The following is a 20,793-nucleotide window of genomic DNA, read 5'->3' as shown; positions in this document are numbered from 1 at the left end:
ACGTTCCTATCAAGAGTTAAGGCTGGTTTGCTACTGAAAAGGAATCTCTAAAGAAATTTCTTGCCAATTCCTTGCAGACATTTTCTACAGCGACTCTTATTTGAACTGACATTTCTTTTCAACTGCGTACTGCGATCAGAAAAAAGCGCATTCTTGATCGATTCCTTGCAGAAATTTTCCATGCATCAAGAGAGGCCGAGAAAATATTTGTCAGCAGTGATGCATTTCAAACTGAACGCGAGCCAAAAGTGAACTGAACGCGTTCTAATTTTGCTCGAGAACGCAGCAAACAGTGAACTTGCGTGCAAGATTATGACGCTGCTCACGAAGCACAGTGAAGCACAACACCTTAAAACACTACTTTAAACAAAATTGAATTCATATCACGCACAGCACAATGTATGGAACCTTAAGTGTTCCTTGACATCTTTTGCAAGTCTCTCTGCTTTTAAACATGTTTTAAATCTGCCATGAAAACAATTTTCCTTTCGCGTTCATTTTTCCCTTGGGTTCAAAATTTTGAACTGATCAATGTTCAAGCCTACTTGATCCTTCGCCTACTCGGAACGCAAACTGAACGCGTTCAAATGCAACACTGCTTGTCAGCAGCGAATCAGGCTTTAAAATGCAAAATCTACATATTTCGAAATATTTTTTTTGACGTTACATTGCATATTAGAAAATTGACAACATAACAGCCTACTCTTCCTAACAACATATACAGTAGCCTCATATAACCATGTATATGAAAAATTTAGAGTCTCGCTCCAGTCCACTTTTGGATTGCATTTGGGTCCCACAACAACTGTGCAAAATTTCAGCTCGATCGGTGAAACTATATTTTAGCGCCAGCCGTTCAAAGTTTGCATGGGATTTACTATGGGAAAACATTTGCAAAGAAAAATCGCCAGATGTCGCCCATCATCCTCTATAAAAATTATGAACACAGATCTTGATAGGTATTTCTACGATGAAAAACGTTGTCGAAGACCGCAAAGCAATCCGATGCTTGTAAAAAAAGTTATTAAGCATAGACTATTCGGAAATTTTGCCTGATTTTATTATTATTGTTATTCCTTTAGGGATCATCCAAAAATGACGTCCATCATTTAGGGGAGGGGGGGGGGGTCTACGAAAGTGTGACAGTACGTGTAGAAGATATTGGAAAAAGCGTGACACAGGGGGGAGGGGGGGTCTAGAAATCTCAAAAAACGATGGACGTCATATTTGAATCGTCCCTTACGTGTTAATCAACGTCGCCTTACCAATAGGTTTTCATTGATTAACTTTTTTCACAAGTGTCGAATTGTTTCGCGGTCTTCGGCAATATTCTTCATCGTAAAAATACCTATCGAGGTCTGTGTTTAGAATTTTTATAGAGGTCAATGGGCGACCTCTGCAGATTTTTCTTTGTAAAAGTAAGTTTTTCCATAGTAAATCCCAAACAAATTTTGAACGGCTGGCGCTAAAATATAGTTTCTCTGATCGAGCTGAAATTTTGCACACTTGTTGTGGGACCTAAATGTAATCCAAAAAGTGGTCTGGAGCGAGAATCTAAATTTTGTCCCACACTAATATACAGTACTGAAAAGTGATACTTTTAGCACTCTTTTTGGTGCTGAAAAGTATCACTTTTCAGTTCTGTTGTAGGAGTCACCAACTAAATATCTACATCTCGTCACACGCCTTTTTATTGAATTTCCCTGTATATCTCAATAAGTAGTTTTTGACCATGGTTCCGCTTCTGTAATCATTGGGTGATTCGTATCCGACTTAAATAAGCCCAGGGAGCCATTCTGATTTAGAATCAGGTCACCCAGTGTTCGTAAAGGTTGCAGTAGAGTAAATCCTAAAATGACTGGATCCTAACTTCACACTCCTTCACAGTTCGTGCAAATAGTTTGGCACATGACGAATAACTTAAATAAGTCGATGTTTGCATGCGGCGTCTTACCTGATTCGTCGTCGAAGTCAGATCAACATAATATCAATTGATGCGTGAAAATTTGTGACTGTCATACTCAAAATAGGGGGCCTTCCTTAGCCGAATGGTTAGAGTCCGCGGCTACAGAGCAAAGCCATGCTGAAGATGTCTGGGTTCGATTCCCGGTCGGTCCAGGATCTTTTCGTAATGGAAATTTTCTTGATTTCCCTGGGCATAGAGTATCATCGTACCTGCCACACGATATACGAATGCGAAAATGGCAACTTTGGTAAAGAAAGCTCTCAATTAATAACTGTAGAAGTGTTCATAAGAACACTAAGCTGAGAAGCAGGCTCTGTCCTAGTGAGGACATAATGCCAAGAAGAAAGAAAGAAAGATAATCAAGATCAGACTGCTGTACTGCCCATAAACGCATGATTGTCTCATGTGAATAGGAAATCCAGCAAACATGGGACTGACATACGATTATGGGCACAGCCTTCCTACTGAGTCTACTGAGTCGATGCGTCGCATGGAAAACCATGTGGACACACTTGAAATATGATTGTGTCTAACAAAATTAAATAGAACAGCTTTTTTGTAATAGAAGAGCGAGCCTCTTTGGATAAATACAACTCGTGCTGAAAATCATCATTTTGCAACTTGTTGCATAAATAACTATTTAGCTTTACATGCATTTTTGTTTAGTTGTTCGGGTTTGAAAAACCCTCAATTATAACATTTGCAATAAAATTTTACACGATTCTCATGACGCTTCAGAGCGCGAAAAAAAAATTTATTCGTTTCATTGGAGAAATTAGAATACCTTTATGAACAAATGTATTATACCGTACTAAACTATGGAATATGAACGTGAAAGAATTTCAAAAAAAACGTTGCTCGAATATGGCTGATTGAAATTTAAGGTACAACTGATCCCGGGCCTGGATTGTTAGATGAAAAATAATCGCATATCTCGATGCGTGGAAAATCAATTATCTGAAATGGTCAAGTTCATTGTTGCTATTCTTACATATGTATTCGAATCTCAATCAATAAGCTCTCCAGTGCAAAATAATTTGTAATACACACAGCTCTAAAATTTTAAGTTTGAGATGTTCATGCATGTTCTTTTGCACTAAGAAAGCATTGAATAATGAATTCCGTTGGGAAACCATATTAGAATTTGTAATTCATGTTCAGAAATTAATGATTGCTGGTCACTACTATGTCTAGGAAACTGAGACAATTGCTCAATTGTTGATCTTGTGGGAGGGTTTAAAACTCAAACCCTCTCGTGGGTACGCCACTGCGAGTGGAATTTGACAAACAACGATGAACTCTTTTTTCTTATAAGTAGCTAACCGCATGGTGTATCCTCTTCTTATTGATAGTAAGATGAAATATAAACAGAATAGGAATATAACACCTAGCTTAGCAAGAGAGCGAACCAGTGGCGCAACCAAGGGGGGGTTTTGGGGGTCAAAACCCCCCTCAGAGCCGAAAAATTATAAGGTTTCCAAGTTTATTTTTGAAATTCAACACTACACATCATACAACTACAGAGCAGTAACTTAGTTTGGTTCGTATGAACACTGTTAATGTCAGTAGTTTTTACAGATTTATTCTTCAAAGTTGTTGTTTTTTTCTTAAACTCTTCATGGAGTTTGATAAAAATAAAATTATCTGGTAATTACTGCTATACTAAGCTAATGAATAACAAAAAAATCAGGCCTTTTTTAATCAAACTGAAAGCGTTGAGTCAGCAGTTTGAACAACCTTCAGATATATTGGAATCTTTTCATTGATGCAGTATCTTAAATATCAAAATTCTTATAGTTGCCTTAGCATTGCCAAAGTTTTCGATCTCCAGAGCATATGAATTCCTTGACTTTTAAAGATTAGAGAGAAAAACAAATCTGCGAATGCTATTGAATTTAGCTCCCAGTTGAAGCATTCGCCATCAATAGGAATTTCAACAATGTTGTGATTTTGTAGGTATGAATCAATCATTACATTCTATTTTTTAAGTAAATTGTAAAAAATACATAGGGTGTTAATTTAAAATTTTTGGATTTGTCCATTAAAAATATGAATGCATTGGCGTCCCACTAAACTAGTAAAACAATCGTATTATGTACTAAGTCTTCCAAAAACAAAATTTAATTGTAGCATTGAAAATTTTAGGGTGTTATCACACATTTGCAAATAAAATATTCACAATGAAAGCAGAACTCATTTTTGACTTTTTTACTCGATGTTCTAGATTGCCATTTCTGTAAGATGTGACAATTCGTCTGCTTCTGGCAGCTTAGTTTTGTAATCTTGATTAACTTTTCACCTTCTACAACAATAGGGGCAATGATTTGTATTGCAAATTGCTGCACTTAATAATCGAAGTCATTTATATTGTTGAAAAATTTCAAAATATAGCGGTTGATTAGCATCACGCGCATGTATTGCAATTGCCTAATTTATTTTACTATGCTAAAAAAAACTTACTTAAATTCATCAATTCGATTTTTTGTCAGAAAATATCTTCTCAAAGAGTATTTTGAAATTCACAAAACCCCCCCTAGAGCCAAATCCTGGTTGCGCTACTGGAGCGAACCGTCCTAACTCTTAATGCACCACCGGCCAAAGGGGTTTTCCCAGCACATGACTAAGCGAGCGACTCGAAGTCCATAAGCATCTCTTTAGCAGCAATTACTCAATTACTCTCCCAAGCACGTACGAGCAACGAAACCAACGTCAAACTTGTGGCTTGTGAGTGCAGCACGACAACGGTCACCTGTTGATTGAAGTTTGTGTTTGAGCTTTAGCCCACGTCCTTGGCAAACAAGCGCGCAGTCATGAACTACCGAATAGTACTTAACTCTTGAAGAGTCATATGCGATTAGATGCTTCCGTAGAAACGTCATCGATTTTCCACGAATTCGTACGCTGAATTTGGGATGCTCCGCGCTCCGATGCCAAGCAAACCACGTGGAGAGAGCTCTAGCTTTTATGAATGAATCATACCAGTCGATTTTATGAATGAAAGCGCCGACGTGCGCCGCTTGCTTGTAAGATCAGCCTTTGCAGGTTCAGTACCTCTACTCATAGGCCTGCTGTGTTGTGTCGTCATCACCGTGAGCAAACCTCTTTCGTTCTCTTCTCCGTGCTTGGCACAGAGGAGTAATTGGGTTCAATCTAGGTCACAATTTTCCGCTTTCAATGGTTTCCTTATGACCAATTATTTTCCTTTAAAAGCTTATGTCGCATTCAGTGAATAATTGTTCGAATACGATTTCGTGATTGTCATACAGTTTTTCTATTTACTTTGGAAGATGACAATTTGTTAGAACAGATTAAAAGAGTTTCATTTGGTACCAACTTGTAATGCAAGTTAGGGCCTAGGGGCAAAATTATCAATTTTTTTTACAAATACATGTACAATATTTTCGTTTTATTTTTTAGCGCTGGCCTAATTTTTCTAAAATTAACAATACTTATTCGAGTCTGACAATCTGGATGAATAGTCAGAAAATAAATCTGATAGAAATACCATTGCTACTATATTATGAGGCCCTTGTATAATCTCTATGAAATGTGACTATTATGCGGTTACAATTACCAATGTGACAAATAATTGGCGAGTAGTGATTAAAGTTAGTGATGATGAAGCCACCTTATTGTAACATTACCACATTTTTTCCATAGTTTTAGACAGATTCTCAACGCAATCATGACATGGGAAATCATATCAGCCATAATATTATGGCCTTGAATTTATTCTAGTTACTCCTCTGTGCGTCGAGCCGCGCGCGAACTTTGGATCGCTCGTTGAGTTGAGAGCAGCGCGCGCGTTTCTTTTGAGGTTTGCGATCAGTCAGTGGCGCTCTCCCATATCTGCATTAATCATCGGTAGATATTTGTGAAATTCGCGGTATTCGACCACTGATTCAGTTCGCTTCCAACTCTTAATCCGTTCAGATCGACGCGCGAGCAAGTGCACAGCTTCGGAGTGAATAAAATGTAACTTTGATTGTTGAAACTTGTTAATTGATCACACGTGTGAGGCTATATTGGTGAACGCGTGCAGAAAACCGTTAAAAAAGTTAATTAGGTGTTAAATGTGCATCACAGGAAGGACAGGTGCTGGTAGCAAATGGAATCACCATCGTGTCAAGCGGAAGATGCAAGATGATGATCAATTCGTTCGTGAAGCATCCGCGGCTAGTGAATCGTCAACGGAGACTGAAGATAGTGATAATACCCTCATCTACGTACCTACGAATCCTCAGGAATGGACCAGCGAACACATCGCTTCGTGGGTTCAGTGGATTTCGAAAAAGTTCCAAATCTTCCCAAGCTTGGAACCGGCGCGGTTTCCCAACGGTGGCGTCGAGTTGGCAAAGTTTACCAAAGCGGACTTTTGGGTCTGCGCTGGCAGTAAAGCCGGCGGTAACACTCTTGCCAAACATTTTGCCCATCTTCTACAGATTGGAACCGGAATAGAAGATAACCTGCTAGGAAACGATACCGACCCAGGTAATCAGGCACTGCTTTCCCCTCATGTTACAATTCGCAGCACTCCCACAGCTAAATCTAGCACGGAAATCTTGATAAATGACCAACAGTGAACCCTAGCTTCCTTCCTTCTAGTGTATTATTCTCTCATCTCGAATTAGATCTCTGGCGATTCCGGTGTCCAAGCGGAAATGAATATAGGAAGAAAAGTGATTATGGGCGTTCAGTGATAATCCTTTCGGTATTACGAACTTCTTTTGAGGTGGACTGAGTGTGAACAATAAAACAAACTCTGCTTGATTGCAATCGGAAAACGGATTCAATTAAGAACAATAATAGTGTGCTATAGATTTATTCTTGTCTTCTATTTATGAGTTCTCGATATATGCAACATTGGTTTGAAAATTGTGGCGTTATCGATTTTTATACTGTTTTGTATTTCAATTAATTAAAAAATAGGACGTAGTTGATGCCACTACTTGTTTAAAAATTAAAACGCGAAAAAAAATCAATGAGTTACTTTTACGGATTTTGCATTTAAATACAGCTTAAAAGGTTATGCATTTGAATAATTGTATGTAGGTAACAAGGTAAGTACCTGGAAAAAGGTGTCATTAAATGAATCAAATAAATCATTATTGTACAATATATTATATTGGATACAATACAGAGTATTGTAATTGAATGTCGAAGCATGTGTAGATACAATTCAAAAACAATTTAATATTATGTAACGTAATACTGTATTGTTTTTATACCTTACGATTTTGATCAAATTCTTATTTTCGTGTAAAACAACTCAACCCATTGGAAGCCCACACAATAGATATCTCAGCCAGCGCAGTTGCTGGCTAGTGTAGTGTGCTATTCCTAATCTGCTAATCTGCTAATATCAACGCACCCCCTAGCCATGGCCAATCTGCGTTGTTTACACAAACATCCCTATAAACCCCCACGCTGGGAAATACGTTTACCGAAAACGGCGTTATGAGGCTCTGCACTGCATTCCTGTATTGGATTTACTTTAATGGCATTGTTGTTAGCAAATTCAAAAAAAGTGAAAGAGAAAGAAAACATGATTTGTGCAGGCAGAGTCCCATAGGCCATGCTATACCCGTTAGCACGCCCGACGCCCACCGATGACAGAGTGGGTAGGCTCGCACCATCGTCCCGCCCTTCTTACCTATTTTTGAGATAGGCAGTTCTGTCAAGGTGTAAATAGTTATTATTATGCATGTAATCAGGGACGAAAATACTCAATCTACCCTCGCCTACATTGATACTTGCTGGGTAGAATCTTCGTTGAATTTTATTTGTTTTTATCCTCGCCTTGACAACACAACAAAGATTGGCAAAGCGCTTGCCGCAAGATTGTCAGTTTCCTTTTACCCTGCTGATACTCAACCGCTTTATGATCATCGGAAGCAAAAAATGATATTCATTCTGGACAGCTTGACTTTTTTACATTCCGCTTCGGGAAGTTGTAATTTTTGCACAAAGCACAGTAAAGACGCGTCAACATCATCGATTCCGTGCATCGGATCGTTTATTACCCGTAAAGCAGCATACTTTTTAATTAGTATGAACCTCAATGATAATCAATTTTCTAAAACTGACACTCTTCTGCTTCTGATAATCAAAAACACCAGTGACGTACGGGCATCGTTGTTTGTTTTTTCATCTACTTTTGTGCCATCTTCATTGGTGCAATCATATTGGTGGTGGTGCGGTTACTTTGATGGTGGCATAAATGTCAGTGAATTGAGTATAGTGCGCATGATTTTTTTCGTCCCTGCATGTAATCAAACCGATTTACGACCTTCCACGTGTTAACGATCTTGAGGTGGGGATATTTGCGTGCCGGGTATGCGTATCTTCCTGTTGTGACATCACTTCTCCACAATGGCTTGGAGGTTTCCTTCTTCATTTCGGTTGTTCTGGAAAGATAATAAAACAAGGAAAGGAAGGGGCCACATCACTCCACAGAATGGCGGCCCATCTGATATTAGTTTGTGTTAAATAATTATTGTTGTGAGTAGAGATCCTGAAAGGGAGAAATGCGAGTAGGCGGTAAGCCGCCAATCGAACCGTCAAAATCCCTTTTCAAAATGCTTTTCATGTGCTAAGTAACTTGTAAACTCTTACTCAATTATGTTTTGTTGGCCTGCACGTTTTATTTAGACACAATTTTATTTAGAAAACTATTTGGATCCGAGATTTTAGGTGCAGATTGAGCATGTTTGATAAACAAGCATCCTGTTTTCAGTTAAAGAAAGTTTAAGAAGTTGATGATTCTGTCATTTATACTAGCTATATACAAGAATTCACTGAATAAGTTTCAACGCACGATTATAATACTTCAGTTTTTGTGCTGTTGTATTGGTGTATGTAGTGGGAAACCAATCAGTTTGGTGATTCTAACGTTAAAAAATAGCACGACGAAAGGAAAGTTGATAATCTATCATCATTATGATTTCAGTCCTAATTTCATGATCCGTTTAATAAATTCCGCGTATGATTCGGCCATTTTAACAATTTATACATGTGTATTCGAAGAAAACAGACTACGAGCATTTATTACCTTGCAGATATTTATCATTTTCTACAGCCTAATTTAATAATACCTACATTGGTTGTAACAAAAATTTGATCTTGGGATGTTGATTTGCCTCCTAATCATAGTTTCGACAATAGTCACATGCTTACTATCAGAGGCGCGTCCACGTTCGGAACCATGGGTAGGACAAACACTAGCAATTTTTTATTGTGTGCTGTGAAGCTACGAAAAATTTTAACCCTGGGCTGGAAATTGAAATTTACTATATTTGAGGGGCTCAAACACAGAGCGGTGTAAGTGACATATCGGTCGTTTTATGTAGAGTTGAGGAAATTCTTCTGTTTCCAAGCGTTCTAACGATATTTTCAGGTGACTTTTCCGCTCAACTAAAAATAGCATAACTCTTCAAGACTGTTCCAGGAATGTCTCCAGGGAAATGCCAAGGATTTTTTCTGAAAAATAAATCAGTGATTTATTTCTAAAAATAAACTTTTATAGTAACCTCTGACAAAACTTGAGTAAGTTTTGAAGTCACCCTTAATGAACAAGAAACTCTGAAATAACTACTAGAATCTTAAAGAAGCTTAAAAAGATGTCCTAGATAATTTGCCAAGGCGATAAAAAAAAACAATTGAATCTTGAGACAGTATTCTGCAGGATTTTCTAAAGAAATTTCTGGAAAAACATTGGACAGAAACTCTTAACAAATTTGTGGAATTTTCGGAGGAAATATTGTAAAAATTGTTGTAGTATAAACTGGTGTGAAGCCTTAAATGACCTTTTAAAGATTGCATGAGTATTTTTAGAAGAACTTTTTAAAAAATGTTTGATGAAACTGTAGGAGTAATACTTGGAAGAAATGTTCCTCAAGAAACCCTCAAGAAACCCCTCAAGGAAGTTTGGATTTCAGGAAGGGAACACGGATGAATTCTTGAAGGAATCCACATGAACAGGTGGAGCAATTCTTGCAGGATTTCTTGAAGACTAACAAGTGGATAATTCGATTCAAGGATTAGTGAAAAATATCTGGAGGAAATTCAAAGACAGTCTTGGAAAAAAATCAAAGTAATATCTGAGGAAATTACTAGAGGTAGTAGCTTTGAAGTTCTCAAGGATTTCCTGAAGCAAATTCTGGAGACATTCTTCTATGCATCCTTTGAGAAATCTCTAGAAAAACTCCTGAAGAGAACCTTATAGAAGATTCTGAAAGAATTTTAAATAAAATCACTATGATAATTCCTGAAGCTTTCAATCGGGATATTTGAGATGAAACTCTTGAAGAGCCTGTTAAACCCGTTATAGTTTCTGAAAGTCTATGGAGCCTGTAAAATTCTGCATCAGGATTAAATGCAAGCAGAATAAAGAAAAGATACCATTTCGGTGGAAATAGATACTCTAAAGACTTTCCGTTAAATGAAGAGATATCTTGCGTTTACTACGAGTGTGGTTGTTCTATTTTTTTCGTTTATTTCTAGACTAGAAATGGCTGGACAGAAAAAAAAATCTGTGAATATGAGGTGTTTTTTTTTCATTGCACCAAAATGACCCGGCTATTCGCAAAAGTTTTCAGAAGAAACTGACGATGCTTTCCTGAACAATCCAGCAATTTTTTTTTCGAAAAGTCGTTATAATTTGCTGGATAATTGCTATGAATGATGCCACAAAATATCAGTAGGAATTTGATCAAATAATTCTTAAGGAATTGACTAAGAATTACTTCCAAAAAATTCTACGCCAATACTGAATCAACCAAGAACTTCTAGACAGTGTGCTGTAAGAGTTCTATAAAAATTGCTCTGAAAATCTTCAAGAGATTCAGCAATGCTGTGATAGATTATATCAAAAGATTACGCTCTTTCAGAAATCGTAAGCATCATCACACTCGTGCTGTTTATAACAAGGTGGTATTAGACTAGTATTGGATTAACCCATTACTTCATTCAAAGATTCTTCAATAATCTTCTGATAATTATCTATGGATGTTCCAGAAACTTCTCAAAACTTACTTCCAGGAATGCTCACGGCAATTTGTCCCAAACATAAACAGGGTATTTGATACATCTACACAGTCAATATATTTAAGAATCCATTTATTGATTACTTCAGAAATGCCATAGAGTATTGCGCCATTTATTTTTCTAATGGCTGAGGAAGTTTCTTGTAGCAATTATTACAGTTAATTTCCCATGATTTTCATTACAGATATTCTCAATCGTTCTTCTCACGAGTCAGAACTTTTGGGGGTCATGTACAAACCATGTCATACTTTACTAGGCTTGAGAGTACAATGATCGCGTTTCTGCTGATCTAGTGTTTTGTTTTGTTGAATCGTGGGTAGGACAATCCTTTGACTGTCCTACCCAGGTGATTTCATGCGTAGTACATGTCCTACCTGTCCTACCCACTTCCCGCGCCACTGCTTACTATCCCTTATGGCAGTGTTGTTGATTCTATTGTCTATCGCTCATCAGTTTCGCGCCACCCGGCAGGGACTTGGTCCTATGTACCCAATACTCTGCTGTGTCTTAACTTCACGCAATACATTCTGTAGATGTGTGATACAGTTTGCGGAATATTATGATTTATCACTTCGTTCAGATGGAAAGTTCTGTTATGGTACCATATTCACATATCAGATAACTCCCACCTGGAACGATGTAATACATCGGAGACATGTAGATTCAGATGTATGTATACGATCTATGCCTAGTTCGGCTCTGATCGACAGGCAATCAGTGTATTCAGTTTTTCAACAAGCTTGAAGCGATGAACTTTTCAAGACAAGCTCTCCACTATATCTGCTAGCAATCACCGGTCGTCGATAGACATTTCGGTTCTTTTCTGCTAAAGAAAGATCCAATTGTATGCCAAAGACTATGGCTCATGCTTTTCAATACAGCTGGAAAAACAAGAACTACACCCAGCACCAAATAGTACGTAACTATGAGGCGGACCGGAAGGTTTGATGAGCAATCCCCACCTAGTGTAGTGTGCTATTCCTATACCTAAAAAACAATGCGCTCTCGGGCTAAGCATTGGATATATATAGAAAGCGTTGTGTTTGGATGGGTATCTAATTCTTCCGAAAGAGGTGCACTTTGCGAAAAAGGACCACGTGATTATTGAGCTGAAATCGAATTCAGGTTAACTTCTGCGTTCATGAGTCCTCTCATGGCGTAGTGGTAACGCGCCCCAACTAGAGATCGGGGAGTCGTGAGTTCGATTCTCACTGAGAAGACGTGTAACTTTTTCGCAAATCTTCACATCAATTTGTCCATCTAATCCAATTGCAAATTATATGTAATGTTTAGCTTTTCGGTAGTTGTTAAACTTCCACTCGGCTGGTTAGCCGTAAACCATGATTAAAAACAAGTAACTCAATAGTTGTTCAATAGTTCTTTTGAGCAGTTACTTATGTGAGATACAGAGCAACTCTGGGTAACTCTCGTTGCTTTTTCATGTTCGCTTAGCAACTCAAGTTGCAACTTATTATTGATGATGATGATGGTTTGGTTCTATCAACTATTGTAACATGGCATCTGCACAGAAATAATATGAAAAACGATTTGATCAATATTATACTGTTTTTTGTGAACAGTCAGTGTCCTGTATGAAGGGTCAAAATGGATATGCGGACCCGCACGCAGAGACACTTGCACGAAATCCGATTTCAGCTGTGGTCGATTTTTGAAAGGATCAAAACCATGTCTGTGTATTTCCAATAAAACATGTAAAAATCTAAACATTGTGTTGGCTATCCAAAAGTATAGACATTTGACATAGGTAAATTTGAAATGAAATAATTTTATTTATATTGAAAATACCTGAAAAGCTATGATTTCGTGAAGTTATCGTATGTGGAGAGAAAAACTAGCGATTTTTCAGAATTTTACCATTTGTCAAATGCTTTCTAGCAAAGCCAAATAAAATTTTAAACAAAAAATTCTACTTAAACTCACCACATCGAAGGATTTTGAAAAAATCATTCAGTTCCAACAAACCACAAAAGTAGGGTCTGTGCTGCCTAGACAAGAATTGTTTTTCTAAAATCAAAAAAATCAATGTAAAAGTTCACTTATTCAAACAAAATTTTCACAGGCAGCAAGAAAAAACACAAAAATATAAAAATATTTTTTGATGTGTTTGAAAAAATATTACGATTCTTGACATCAAAGTCGTGCCCGTCTTCAAAAAATCCCTTTCCAAGAGCTGCTGATATTTAAATTTACCAGAGCAAGATTTGTACTTAGAATCAATTTCCGCAAGAGCATGTCTGGATTTACCAAACATAGTGCTGTGAAGGTCAAATATTTGACTTAATTCGCTTCATCAAGGACGATAATGACCGCTAGTAGTGCTAACAAGTAGAGTGGTTTGATACAACTCTTGGACGTGCCTGACGACCGACATAATTTTATTGCTTTCCTTACTACTGCACCTCCCGTTTCATAGGTTTGGTTCGTCCCAATTCCCATTGAAACGTCGAATATCCGATGTACTATATCATCTGGGCAGCATTTTGTAGTCTTGTAGGGGAAGTGGTGGTAAAATTGATCTCCTGCGAGTTCAATGACAGTGATTCAATCCTGAGATTGAATCCTGGCACAAATCCCGCACGCTGAGATTGAAAAAATCAGGATTCAAAACGATCCTGCTCATTGAGATTAGTTCAAAGCATGCTTGTTTAAATCTTGTAGCAGAAGGATGATCTTAGAAAACTGTCTTTATGGGACACCCTATAATAGAAATAAAAGCAAGTAAAATCCACCATGAGAAGATCTCACCGCGGTGAACCAGTATTGCTCTGTGCGTTTGAAATGCAAATATTAAATGCGGGAGCACCAAACGCGGTTTTTCACAAGGAAAGCGAAGTCAAAGACAGTATTTCTTTGCTAGGTTGGCGGTGATATGGATCTAGGTTGCTAAGGTGTTGATTAGTTTGTGTTACCGAGTTTGGAACGCATTTGAACTAGATTTGCACGTCAAACGCAAACAGCAATACCTATATGGTTGTGGTTGGATAGATTTTGGTTGTTCAGCACAAATTACGTGTAAAGCGAAGTATGCACTTCAACAGAAAAGTAATCGCCTATCTCGATGCGTGGGAAATTTCTTGCAAGAAATGCTCAAGGAAAGCATTTTTCTTTGATCGCAGTACGCAGTTGAAAAGAAATGTCAATTCAAATGGAGCTCACTGTAGGAATTTTCTTGACCATTTCTTGACCAGAAACTTTTACTTTTCTTGAGCGGAACAGCATACTTAGCTTAATCAGGAAAAGGGCACTCCGAAGGCGTCGACAAGTTGAGCTCTGACTGTGTTTCAGCTCAAACTCTAATACATTTTTTAGAATTTTCTATATACAAAGCTCAACAAAGAGTGTCTGGGGTAATAACATTGTAGTCTACTTGGTCTATGGAATCAGCCGTTCCGTGTGCACTATAAAGTGTGCAGCTGTGGTCCGTTTCGCCCAAAAGCTCCTGCGGCAAGGGGTACACTTGTAAACCCGAGCTTTCTGTATCTATTGACGCTCGATCGGATTTTTCACTGATATCCTCCGTCTGTCATTGTCCGGATTCATATGGGAAGGGTCTCCCAGAAGGCCTTCCGGTGGAATCCTTCGTCGCAAATCAAGCAGTTAGACCAGGTCCGTCACACTCGGGCTCAGATTGTGTACCACTTCTAGTACTGCATTTGGTCCCTCGATGGTACAAAAGGTACCCAAGTTTGACAGATCGCAGTACACTTTTCACGGCATTCTAGATTACCTTATAAGCCATAAAATTTTGGGCAACTGCAAGGGACATCGAGGTCTTTAGTTTGTCTTTGGTTAGACGGGCGTGTTTCGGGGTGCGCTTGATTATAATGGTGCACGAGAAGAACTTCATCGATGGTCGCAAACGTAACATTTGCAAAGCTTTGAAACACAGCTTCTAAAATTTAAAGAGATTTACATTTAATATTACGTCACATTATAATTATTATGAAAAACTTACCTAATTTGTAAGGGTGATTGCTCGGCAAAAAGGAGGACTATTGAATGACGCGCGAAAAGTTTTTGCTTGTTTGATAGAAACAAACAACCATTAGCAACTTCGGTTTCTAAGGGATCGAAACCAGAACAACGTACACAAACTAGCCAGCTGTCATTTCTACCTCCTCCGCAGTGTACCACACCCCGCATCCACTGACTGCTTAGTTTGCTTACCTAGCATTACAGGTACCTTGGTGGAAACATTGCTACACTGCATTAGCCAATACAATTTATAAACTTCAGGCTGCAAGTCTACAGTTAACATCAATTAACTTATTCAATTGGCCTTTTTCGCTGGAATATAAGGGGCAAATCTCTGTTCCAAAAATACTATTGGAATCGCATTCAACATTAGTGTTACACGTTTTCCTAACCAATGGACGTTGCAAGCTATCGTTTAGAATGCTATCCAAAAGGTTTTTCTTAGCTTTAAAAATGACAACTTGCAGAGATTATGGAAAAAAAATATATGAATTTACAGAAGTATTCCCCATTAACTATTGAACCACCACGACTGAATTACAAACTGATTCAACTCACAAATACATGAGGTGAGCAGTTCAGTTTAAGATCTTTTTCAGAGCTCGATAGGAAACAAATTTTAGTTAATAAAATTCCTATCGAGCCCTGAAGAATATCCAAACAACTGGATCGAAACGTTGGTAATGATTTAAAATCATCAACGCTTAATTTGTGGCTAATAGTCAAAATCTCCAATTATCATCTTTAAAGTCCAGTCAATCTTCCGTAAATAGTTTTGATCTGGGAGGGAGAAACCGATACAAAATTTATGTACGTCATAGTGAGTCATAGCTGTCACGAACTGTCACTGTGAGCGTGTAACTGATCAAAACATATTTTTGCATTTCATCAAAGTTGACAACAATCGGTTGAAAATCAATTCCTGCACACCCAAAAGCAATGCCACGATAGCACCTTTTAATTTGATCGAATATAAAGTATTGAAACATGCATCTTTTTACTCTTTTCCAATCAAAATTAAAATTGAATTCACATAAAACTATGGCCCTATTCCCAAATTTGTCCAGAAAGATCGAAGGTACACAACAAAAGAAAACTAGCGATTTTTCGCAAGGCTGCCTTGATGTCGATGGTGAGCGGGAGTTATCTTGCAATTTGGAAAAGTGTTGTGTCATATTTCGTGTGTAGTATCTGTGCCTCCCTCTCAGGTTTTGATCACTTCCAGCGGTACAACCATCGCCGAACTTCATTATTAGGGTCGGAAATGCAAATTTTTTTTTTGTTTTCGAAATCCGAACAACATACTGAGTGCATATTTGATGTCAGCTGGTTTTTAGATCCAATAAGTCGCTTTGAAATATCTTTGAGTAAAATGTCACTTTAGTGCAGTGGTCGCACAGAAAAAAAATCCGTTCTCGTATCCGTGAACAGCAGACGTGAACTCGTCAACAAGCAAAAATACACCGTGAACTAGATCATGTTTATGATGGTAGTTCCTGGGTATATTTTTGACAGTTCACGTTTTCCAGAACTCTTTTTTGAGCGTGCACCATATTGAGGCCGTTCAGAATGATTTGTGTGTCACGTGAACGCATATTGAATATTAATGAGATGTGGCCAATCTGTAGCAATTCCTCGGTAACATTTATTTGTTCATGCAACCAAATTTTTTTTGTAAAATTAAGGTGAAGATGCATCGAAGCCAAACCTAAAATATTCAAGAGCACAAATCTAGAGAGCCAGATAGCGGTTTGAACTGAAAACTTAATCGATCGGTCACTCGCTGGTGGTGAGCAATCGATTAGGTTTTCAGCTTGAACGGCTATTTAGTTCTCTAGGTTTGTGCTCTTGAAAATTTGAGGTTTGGATTCGATGCATCTTAACCTTAACCACTGAAACCATGGCAAAGGTCCCTGTGCTCTCCATGCATACTTTTATGGAATCAATGGAAAATCGACTGAATTCATCAGCTCAGAAACAGATAAATTTCAATCTGTCTGATATTTAAAAATTCTCAAATCTGAAGTTTTTTTTTAATCCGTATAGAGAAGATTTGTACACACTTGAATCAGAATGCCGATCTCAGCTGTGCAAATTTTGGCTAAAGTTCGTTTGCTGAATTCTCAGTAAAAGTGATGTTTGATGTCAGCGGCATCCACAGGTGCTGCTATAAACAAACTTGATTTTTTGCTGACATGTCAGCTAAAACTCAGTTGCTGATCGCTCGGCTGTGCGGATTTCGGTAAAAGAATGAAAATTAGCCGAGTTGAAGGCATCAAAGGCTTCCAAATTCTCTCAAATCTCTAATTTCACTTCGCTCTTGTAATCAGTAGTGATCCTTTATATCAGAGATACGCGGAATAATATAAAATGATTTGGCAACAGTCCAGCAGTGCAGAGTTTGCTCGGCGTTGAGAATAATATTGTAACACGGACATGACTTCCTCATTGATAAAAAAAGGTGTATCTTGCTTCGTTATAGATCGCTGAGCTACATTTCCAAACTAATAAACAGCTGAAAAAATCAACAACTAAATATTGCATTGACAAAACATCAAAAAAGGAAAATATTTTATTATTTTTCTCTATGCAAAACAACTTTTACCGAAATAATTTCAAGCGGTTTACATTACTCCTCAAAAAAAAGTTCAAAACAAACATTACGCATGATCATTTGACTCAAGCTTTGACAGCTCTCGCTGCTCGTTTGGCTCACACTTTGACAGAAATGTCAGGTTCCGCGAATCTTTCTTATAAAGGATCACTAGTTTTAAGTCCTACGCCTGTTTGCCTGTGATTGAGCTTCTACAATTATTCATCGAGCATTTTCCTACACAATGGACAGAGAGAACGCTGCAAATGTAATTATGCGTATTTTCTCATACGTTTTGTGATTCGTTTACTCGTAACTTTGTCTTGATTGAATTTTAATGCATTTTTTTTAAATTTTAATCCAAAGTAATTTCAATAAATCTGAACATCCAACAGGAGTTGATTTTATTTATTATTAGAGAAACAGCTACACAAAATAATGAAGGAAATCGTAGAAAAAATGTGTAATGATTCCTGACGTAATTCCGGTAGAAAATCCGGGTATTAATACTGGAGGGCCCAAAAAAAATCTTCCATAGATGCTTCGAATAATATTTCCTGGTATGTCTCCAGGAGATCTTCCAGAAATTCCTGCTAGAATTTCACTAGGAGAACCGACAAAAACCGACCTCGGATAGGTGTAAAGAAAATTTTTCGAAGATTTCTCTGGTTTCTTATGATTTGATAAGAGATCCAGTGATCTCTTCAATAATACTGCGTGAAAATAACATTTTTGCGTGTTTAAGTATTAAATCATGTGTCTACAGTAATAAGTAGTGTTTGATCCATCGATTATATCGCGTGCTCCAGCGGAAGCAAGTAATGGAACCGAAAACACACTCGTTTGGCATGCAATGCGTAATATGGTTCCTAGTATCGGGAATCAGGTTAGGCGTGATTAGATCATGTATCAAATGTATACTCGGACTCTAGTAGCAATGGTTGCCTAACTAACATTCCTTCCCTTCCCCGATGACCGTGGTCGGAGCCGTCATTGACATGTATATAAACTTTGAACTCTCGATTTGCACTTTGTAAACGATTCGCTAATCCCAAGTCTCATTCATTAAATCTCGGTGTAACTCCGATAGTTCTGGTCAATCACGGAGTGCAACTACGAATTTTTTAGCAATTTTCCACGACTTCCTTCAGAAAATCCATTCAAAGCTTCCAGTTTCAAGAAAATTTCTATTCTACACTGATTCGTCAAGAAATTGCTTTATTAATTATTATAGGATTACTTCCAAAAACTATGCCGATTTTCGTACACTATCACCATAATGAGCCTGTAATTCTGTTTGTAGTTATCCAAATTGCATGAAATTTTGGCGGCGAGCTAAAAATGACTAGGCTTTGCCTAGGTTCTCAAATTTTATCATGAAAATAAATCTGGAGCAAAAAGGATATCAGCCATCAAAGTATTTGAACTGTATTGATTATTATATTTTTTTTTTTGTAAATTAACACAATTTTAAAAAAGTGTTATAAAATTGCAGTCTTGATCCTGAAGACGTTGAACTTCCTCATCACCGAAACAGCATGCTTCTGCCATAATCCTCTCCTGTCAAGACAGCCAACGCTACTCATAAAGCTCTCCATCGCTAATACAAGGGCTACGTCGAGTAGTCGTATAATAAATAAATGATCCTTGACTGCCAAAACCTTTTGTCCTCGAAACTCTAGAACACACTTCATAAAAATCACATTAAAGGTGGTGCCCTCTCGTAACCGGCATAGTCATCTATGATTCACCCGAGCAAGTCACGCTGCGGAGGACGAGATGTCACAAAATACAGTCGGGCAATCTGCCGGGCAGGTTTTTACAAGGAATTATGCTAATTTAAACAATAAAGTCAACCCGCTTAAGCCCCCGCCAGTCGGTGACATTTATATCAATTTCCCCGCTCTTCCTCAACGACGGCCGGTGGTGGCGGCGGCGATGGTGACAAGGACATGCCCCCGGAGTTGGCTGCTTGGCCTCTTCGGGAAACGCTGCGGGCGGTCGGCCAACCGGGACACTGTGCGGGAGAAATTCAGTAAACCGAAAACTTACAGCAACCCAAATCCCTTCCGATGGCTGTGGCTTCCTGCCAGGAAGGAAGCGTTTATAAATTGAATAAAGTACGATTTCCTTTTGCGCCACGTTTCCTGCAGTGAGAAGGATGCTGGAATCCGAGTAGAAGTGGTAAGGCAAGAATGGCGAATTAAATTTTTTTTACAAAATTATGATACAGTTCAAACGAACTATAGATCTAATGTTTTTAGCCAACAGGATGTTGAATATGACGAATTTTATATGCTGTTAACTCTATTCAAGTCCAAGTTTTAGTTAAGTAATTTTAACTGTTTCCAGGGATAGTAGCGACTGAGTGTCAATGGTAACTGACACTGTAAAAATTCTTTCTGCTCTCGAAAGTATTGCAATAAAACAGTACTTCTCAGTTTAAAAAAAGTACTTTTCAGTGATACTTTTTTCTACCTATCAATCCCTATTCGATATATGTTTGGATCCATGCCTTCGATTTTTCGTTGGACCTGTTTGCGCTAGCTAGCGGCAGTAATCCTTCTTAGTTACCGTCGTGGGAAAACCTCTTAGAAGGTCAACGTATCATGGTTGCAACCAAAGTCACATATCATGGTTGCAACCACAAACAAAAGGAAGAGTGAATCTCTGAATTCATAAAATCCTTCCAAAAAAGCGGGGGTTTAAAACTATCACTAAAAAGGAAGAAGCTTCTCCAGAATGCGCGTTTTCTCGCGGCGAAATGGTTAATGTTGATTATTGCATCGAAATGAGTAGTCATCTCGATACTTTAGACTAATTTTTCGAACATCAGCTGCTTCTAGCCCAGGCTCTTCGATACAAGTTAGGAAAAAAAATGCCGCCAATCTTGATCAGTTGTTCCGAATTTGGAGGATTTAAGCAGGAGATTTTGAACTCCATTAGGAAAATCAAGGTATCCTCTCAAATTGCAAAGAAAAGAGACTATCGCGTTTTGCCAAAGAGAAGAGGGCATTTTTTTACTTATGACGACAAAACTGAACGTTTATTCAAAGTCGTCTATAAGTCACCTGAAGAGATCAAAAGTGTTTACTTGGATTTTCCCCAGTCCAAGTAATCATTATGACGAAGAGAACCCAATCTGGCATTCGTCGGAAAGGACTTTCTCAAGAATATTATTTAGTTTACTTTA

At 38.0% G+C, this 20,793-nt stretch overlaps 1 protein-coding gene across 1 annotated transcript in view; it reads left to right on the top strand.

The window, feature by feature from the left end:
* The first annotated feature begins 5,889 nt into the window (after window positions 1-5,889).
* Window positions 5,890-20,793, top strand: part of LOC5568069 (DNA-binding protein D-ETS-6) — a 48,714-nt gene continuing 33,810 nt past the window's right edge. Inside the window, exon 1 of the mRNA XM_001651959.2 lies at window positions 5,890-6,457. Coding sequence (XP_001652009.2) covers window positions 6,040-6,457 — 418 coding nt within the window. The 5' untranslated portion in view covers window positions 5,890-6,039. The remainder of the gene's footprint in view (window positions 6,458-20,793) is intronic.

The sequence above is a fragment of the Aedes aegypti genome, chromosome 2 (genome assembly GCF_002204515.2).
Source record: "Aedes aegypti strain LVP_AGWG chromosome 2, AaegL5.0 Primary Assembly, whole genome shotgun sequence".
NCBI lineage: Eukaryota > Metazoa > Arthropoda > Insecta > Diptera > Culicidae > Aedes > Aedes aegypti.
The sequence above is the reverse complement of the archived record's forward strand: the minus strand, read 5'-3'. Positions and strand labels throughout refer to the sequence as shown.